This window comes from Entelurus aequoreus, linkage group LG04, assembly GCF_033978785.1.
Source record: "Entelurus aequoreus isolate RoL-2023_Sb linkage group LG04, RoL_Eaeq_v1.1, whole genome shotgun sequence".
NCBI lineage: Eukaryota > Metazoa > Chordata > Actinopteri > Syngnathiformes > Syngnathidae > Entelurus > Entelurus aequoreus.
Genome location: NC_084734.1, coordinates 49713753 through 49720965, shown reverse-complemented (window position 1 = coordinate 49720965; position 7213 = coordinate 49713753). Strand labels below are relative to the sequence as shown.

General features: G+C 44.6%; 1 protein-coding gene across 1 annotated transcript; it reads left to right on the top strand.

Annotated features, from left to right (window-relative positions):
* The first annotated feature begins 1280 nt into the window (after positions 1–1280).
* On the top strand, positions 1281–6947 carry LOC133648742 (protein LEG1 homolog). Its single transcript, XM_062045126.1, has 8 exons — positions 1281–1642; positions 2191–2277; positions 2524–2597; positions 2676–2780; positions 2888–3006; positions 3123–3264; positions 3395–3491; positions 6762–6947. Exons 1-8 carry the CDS (start codon positions 1345–1347, stop codon positions 6911–6913), a joined length of 1074 nt encoding a protein of 357 aa, XP_061901110.1. The 5' UTR covers positions 1281–1344; the 3' UTR covers positions 6914–6947.
* Positions 6948–7213: the final 266 nt, after the last annotated feature.

The window sequence follows — 7213 nt, the reverse complement described above, 5'->3', positions numbered from 1 at the left end:
TGCCAAAAAACATTAAAAAAAAGATGAGAAGTCCTCAAAGGCTTATTTTGAAAGTATAATTATGTTTATAGATTATATGATATCTGTTGTTGTGTTCCCTAATTTGAGTGACCTGGACATAATCTGGACTGTACATAAATGCTTATTTTGAAAATGTAATTTTGTTTATAAATTATATGCAATCTGTTGTGTTCCCTAATTTTTTTCTGTGTACATGAATGAAGGTGTGTGTTGCTGAGTCCGACTTGGACATTATCTGGACTGGGCCTGGTTTAAAAAACCCTTTAAACAAATCTAATTTCATTGACAACCTGGTCTGTTGAAGATATGGCCCTTTTTTAAAAAATAAAATAAAATAAGATAAATAAATAAAAAACATTTTCTTGGATAAAAAAGAAAGTAAAACAATATAAAAATAATTACATAAAAAATAGTAATTAATGAAAATGTTAGTGGACCAGCAGCCTATACAATCATGTGTGCTTCAGGGACTGTGTCCCTTGCAGATGTGTTGTCTATGTTGTGGGAACCAGAATATTGGAAAGAAATAACCCCTTTTGTGTGAGTGGGTGTGGATGAGTGTGCATGGGGGAGGTTGTTTGGGTTGATGCACTGATTGAAAGTGTATCTTGTGTTTTTTCTATGTAGATTAAATTTTTTTTTTTTTTTTTAAAAAGAAAAAAAAGGTATGTATTTATTTTTTTTAATTTTTTTTTTAGAACAGGCCCGCGGGCGACTCATCTGGTCCTTACGGGCGACCTGGTGCCCGCGGGCACCGCGTTGGTGACCCCTGTTGTAGGGTGTCCCCAGCTAAATGACAGATAGTTAATAGACTGAACCTTATGTGGACATTTTTAAAAGGCAGTTAAAAGCACATTTAAGTGTGTATTCCTGTAATATTCCATTTAAATGTTGTATTATTTTACTTATTAATTATTTTTATTATATGTATTATTTTATTTGCAATGTTTCTGTTGTTGCATCATGCTATATGCTTATTTTTGATCGTAATTACTGTTTGTATTTGAACCATGTGAAGCTTAGTGAGCTCCCTCTGCAAGAAGAGCTATATATCAAATGTACTTACTTACTAGGGCAAAAAGAAGGATTAGTGGGACAAACTGGGACCACTGCATCATGAAAACATAAACAAACTTTGATCCCAAAGTCAATAGTCTCGGTCTGAGGGTACACGCTTTTCTTATCTAGCAGTCACTGACCTCACATGGATGGACCAACATATATGATAACGTCCATGAGAAGGTCTATAAAACCCCATGGTGTTTGCGCTTCACTTCAGTCCAGTGTCTCTGCTCTCGACTCCTTCTTCTCCAGCTTTTAGTCATGCTGCGTCTTCCGTTTTCCTGCCTTCTTGTGGCCCTGGCGGCGTCTATCGCCTCCTCTGCCGTCATAGTCGAAAACGGCATGCCACTCATGTGGTCTCAGGCTGCTGCCCAGGTGACCGACCTGCCCGTGCAGAACGACATTGTGGTGGCCAATCCTTGGAACTTCCTGCACCGCATGAGCTTCTATCGCCTGATCATCACCGCCACCAACCCCTTCATGGGCTCCATGGGGACCAGCCCTACTGACAGTCCCTTATGGGGTCTGCCTCTGCAGGCTGGTTGGATGCTGACATCAGGTCAGTCCCACTTTGCAACCATCTTGGTACATATATCAGTTCTGTTCTGTTTCTGACTGCATAGGCTTGTAATGAATCATCGTTTAGCAATAGTATCTAGTACAACGTTGAGAGCTTGTTGAATTAGGTCTTGACGTTGAGCAACTCCAACTAAACGTTGAAACAACAACGTTAAATCAATATTGGGTTCTGATTAAATTTGACCATTGAATTGTGGTCATTTCCCAACCAACAAGGTGGATCCAACGTTAGACATCCACATTGTCTCAATTTACAAATACTATTTTTCAATGTTGTTTTAAAGTCAGTTTTAAAAGGACATTTATGTATAATCAACATTGTATCAATGTCATGTGCCTGCAGGGTAATTTATAACTAAAAGTCTCAGTAAAAAAAAATAAAGAACCCCCAAACATTCCACTGAGTAATTGTGTTTTTTTTACAGTTCACATACTTGGCGTGTAAGGTTTATAAATAAGAGCTGAGGTTCCCCTTTTGATTCTACATAAATAAACCCATTTAAAACATCTGTCCTACGGCCTCCTCAGGACGTTTCGCTGACCCGACCGGCACCACAACCTGTGGCCTGCAGACCGGAGACACCATGTGCATCTCTCCCCAGAGCTGGTGGGGCTGTAAGTACAGGATGCACAACACAGCAGCAACACAACTAATGTTACAGCGAACTGCTGAGTCAGCGTTAATATCGCTGATCAACTGCAGCTACTGCTATCTTGTGGAGTTTACTAAAAAAAAACAATGTCAACAAGTTGTCTAAGCCATAGATGTTAATATTGCTTTGCTGGTAACCTTGACAAACTCTGCAGTTATTCGGAGCATTTACAGTGATTATTTAAAAAGTCTTTGTACTTGTCGCCCAGGTGTGAATCACTTTACATCCGTCCTGCCTTTCCTGTCTGCCGCCAAGCAAGGCTTCTTTGGAGAAGGAGTCCAGGTGTGGATTCACACAAAGTGGACATCAGAAATAAGGACACAGGACATGATGCTAATGGTCTACCTGTGATGTCCCCAGGTGCAGATGGAGGCGCCTGAAGGTACCGAGGAATACTGCACCACCTACGCCGACTGCACCACTCGTCACACTGACGTCATGGCTAAGTGGGACGCCTTCTTCCAGGTGTGAATGCATTTTCCATACTGCTATGTTTCTACACTATTTAGGAGTCACAGTTGCTTTGCTGCCTCCAAAAGTAGAACTTTGAAAGTCTTTCCGCATGTCTTCAGGGTCTGAAGGCTTCCACCAGCTCCCCCCTGCCCGACAATGAGAAGAAAGACGCCATCCTCGGACTCTACTGGGACGCTCACATGGCTTCACTGCATGCCTCTGCAGCCTGCAACGCCAAGTAAGTGCAGCGTGGAAATGTGTGTTTCTTAGCGTGAACTCGCATGAATTAGGAACTTCCTGCTCCTTGCGTCGTATACTAGCTTGGATAAGTAACTTCCCCCTCTTTGCATCCAGGCAGAGTTACTACTCCTCACCTGAGGTCAGCTTTGCCACCAGCTGGCTCAACTCTGCAGAATACGTGTCAGCCGCAAACTTCCAGTCCACCCTCGAGAGATCTGTGTTGTTCTTGACACCGCTGCCAGGCCGCCTTCTGCAGGTTAGGACCACCACTACAGTGTACATCCGTCCATCCATCATCTATCTATCCACACATACGTTCATCCATCCACCCGTCCGTCCGTCAATCTATTTTTCCGACAAACTGACGTTGTTTGACTTCCTGCTAGGAGGGTGACAGTCCACCCAACATTGCCGACATGACCCAGGAAGAGAACCACACTCTGAATGTCTTCTCCTGGATGAAGAACATGAACAGCATTCTGGGTAAGATGCAAGCCAAAATTACTATTTCCTCAAATGGCAGCCTCCTCTCCATTAGACACCACGCCTCAAAGAATTGAACAGTGCTTTTGTAGACACTTAGATGAAAAAAATACAGTATAAAAATATATTACATCATTACTATTTACATATGATATGTATATAAACGCCTTACCTAAAAAATACAAGCTTGCGCCAGTGTGTGGCTGCAATTATTGGTGGTATATAAATGAATAAACCAGGTATATATAACGAATACCTGCTCCAGCTCTGCCAGAGCATCCAGTTAGCGGCTGATACTGGAAACATCAGGGGCATGTACGAAGGCATCAAGAAAGCCATGGGCCCCACCAAGAAGGTTACAGCACCACTGAAGTCTGCCACGGGCGAGACCACCCAGGACAAAGGCAAGCAGATAGAGAGATGGGTGGAACACTATTCCGAACTGTACTCCAGACAGAATCAAGTCACATCCGATGCCCTTGCAGTCATTGAAAGCCTCCCTCTCATGGCTGAACTGGACGAGAAACCCACTGTGGCTGAACTGAAGAAGGCCATTGAGAGCCTGTCCTCAGGGAAAGCGCCTGGGAAGGATGGCATACCACCAGAAGTCATCAAGTGCGGCGACAGCACACTGAGGGAACATCTTTACGACCTCCTCTGTCAGTGCTGGGAGGAAAGAGCAGTACCTCAGGACATGAGAGACGCCAACATCGTTACCCTGTACAAGAACAAGGGTGATAGAAGTGATTGTAACAACTACAGAGGAATATCTCTCCTAAGCATCGTAGGCAAAGTCTTTGCACGCGTCCTCCTGAACAGACTGCAGAAGCTTGCTGATAGAGTATACCCAGAGTCACAGTGCGGGTTCCGCTCGGAAAAATCAACCATTGACATGGTCTTCACCATCAGGCAACTGCAAGAAAAGTGCAGAGAGCAGCACAAGCCCCTCTTCCTGGCCTTCATAGATCTGACCAAAGCGTTTGACCTTGTCAGCAGGGATGGGCTCTTCACAGTCCTAGCGAAGATTGGCTGCCCACCGAGACTCCTGAGCATGATCAAGTCGTTCCATGACGGCATGAAAGGCACAGTTCAATATGACGGCTTGACGTCAGATGCTTTCGACATCCGCAGTGGCGTCAAGCAGGGCTGTGTCCTCGCTCCCACTCTCTTCGGCATCTTCTTTGCCGTTCTGCTGAAGCATGCCTTCGGATCGTCGACCGAAGGTGTTTACCTCCACACTCGGTCAGACGGCCGACTGTTCAACCTGGCTCACCTAAAAGCAAAGAGCAAGGTCTGGAAGGTAACCATCAGAGACATGCTGTTTGCAGATGACGCTGCTCTGGCCACCCACACAGAAGAAGAGCTACAGAGCCTGATGGACCGCTTTGCAAAGGCATGCGAAGAGTTCAGCCTGACTATCAGTCTGAAGAAGACAAATGTGATGGCCCAAGATGCTGAACCACCCTGTATCACCATCAACGACTATGAACTATAGGTCGTCAGCCAGTTCACATACCTTGGTTCCACCATCACTGACAACCTCTCACTGGAAGCAGAGATAAACAAGAGGATCGGCAAGGCTTCCACAACCTTGGCCAGGTTGTCACAACGAGTGTGGAACAACAGCATGCTGACAATCAACACCAAGATCGCTGTGTATCGTGCCTGCGTGCTAAGTACTCTCATGTACGCCAGCGAATCCTGGACTCTGTACTTCTCGCAGGAGAAGAGGCTAAGTGCCTTTCACATGCGCTGCCTCCGTCGCATACTCGGGATTATATGGAGCGATCGTGTGACAAACAACGAGGTGCTGATGCAAGCCAAGATTCCCAGCATGGTCACTCTGCTCCGTCAGCGTCGCCTTCGATGGCTGGGCCATGTGCGTCGAATGGACGATGGCCGGATCCCCAAAGACATCCTCTACGCAGAGCTTGCCTCCGGCAAGAGGACAACGGGACGGCCACATCTCCGCTTCAAGGATGTCTGCAAGCGTGACCTGAAAGTGCTCGACATGGACCTGAACACCTGGGAAGAGCTTGCTCAGGACAGATCCAGCTGGAGACACACCGTGAACACTGGACTGAAAGGTGGCGAGGCAAAACTCCGCCAGCTTGCAGATGAGAAGCGAGCTCAGAGAAAAAGCAAGCAACTACATCCTGTTGCTGACTCGACTTATAAATGCACCAAGTGCAACAGAGACTGTCACTCCCGTGTGGGTCTGTACAGCCACAGCAGACGCTGCATGACCAACTAAATCATATCCAAGGGGCGCTAATCCATTGTCTTCCGAGACTTACGGATGCCAGTAGTAGTAGTATATATATATATATATATATATATATATATATATATATATATATATATATATATATATATATATATATATATATATATATATATATATGTATATATATATATGTATATATATGCTCAGTGTTTTGTGGTTAGAGTGTCCGCCCTGAGATCGGTAGGTCGTGAGTTCAAACCCCGGCCGAGTCATACCAAAGACTATAAAATGGGACCCATTACCTACCTCAGCATCAAGGGTTGGAATTGGGGGTTAAATCACCAAAATGATTCCCGAGCACGGCCATCAGTGCTGCTCACTGCTCCCCTCACCTCCCAGGGGGTGGAACAAGGGGACGGGTCAAATGCGGAGGTTAATTTCACCACACCTAGTGTGTGTGTGTGACTATCAGTGGTACTTTAATATACTTTCCCATCTTCATTTCTAAAAATATATTTTCATATTGTGTACACTGTGACTACATTTTAGAAGTGTTTCATTAATGTATCGGTCTGGGGGAGGGAAGGGGGGTGTTGTATGCATGAACATTACTCATGTGTGATCCGACAATAATGACAATTTTCTTAAAAGCTAAAAATAAAACTTCATTATATGTCGTTATTACTATAACCCAGTTATTGCCTACGCTCTAATGACCGCCTCACCCGTAATAAATACATTGCAGTGTCATGTCAACTTCTGCTCCCTTATTTCCTTATATACAAATATTAATGACATAATACACACACAATAATATCCTTTACAGAAACTACAAAAGTCACAGCAAAGGCAATTACTTCCAACTAGTACCAGATGAAGGCATGTACATGTGCGGGGGGCTTATTAGGGGCACGGCGTCTATTAGACCCGAGGCCATTGTTTAAGGTATTCTGTATTAACACTGTTGGTGTGTTTTACTGACATTCCGTTGTAAGTACAGTAAGAATAGGAGTACTGACATATATACATGGTGTGGTTGACAGGCGGATCGCTGGTAAGTATGTGGCGTAGCTCTATGTGCTCTGTGACCACCAGAGAGAAAGGCAGAGAGATGCTGGAGCAGCTCCTGCTGGACCCTCGCTTTCCTACCACCACTTTCCTGTCCATCATCACCAACATGGCCACCAGCTGCTAGTAGAAGGATGCTCAATAAACAAACTCAATAAACACCACTGAGGACCTCTTTTTTTTACTCAACACCGCTGAACACCAAAGAGCGGCTTCCCAAACTGCATACATAATCATACTGACCTCTTTCAAGCTGCGCTGATTGGAGTAGCGGCAGCCAATCCAGAGGGCGCTCAAAAACATCTGACATGTCATCTTTAAACGATGTCATGTGTAACATAGGTTACACTTGAATTGCTGTTGTGACATCCAGTGAACACAATTAGTACAGCAGTTTCTTTCATCAAAGAAATGCAGCTCATTTTTA

Excerpts from the sequence above, each read along its gene's own strand:
- LOC133648742 (XM_062045126.1), top strand. The coding sequence starts at position 1,345 with ATGCTGCGTCTTCCGTTTTCCTGCCTTCTTGTGGCCCTGGCGGCGTCT. Across the intron at positions 2,598-2,675 it reads TCTTTGGAGAAGGAGTCCAG|GTGCAGATGGAGGCGCCTGA; the intron begins GTGTGGATTCAC and ends TGATGTCCCCAG. Across the intron at positions 2,781-2,887 it reads AGTGGGACGCCTTCTTCCAG|GGTCTGAAGGCTTCCACCAG; the intron begins GTGTGAATGCAT and ends GCATGTCTTCAG.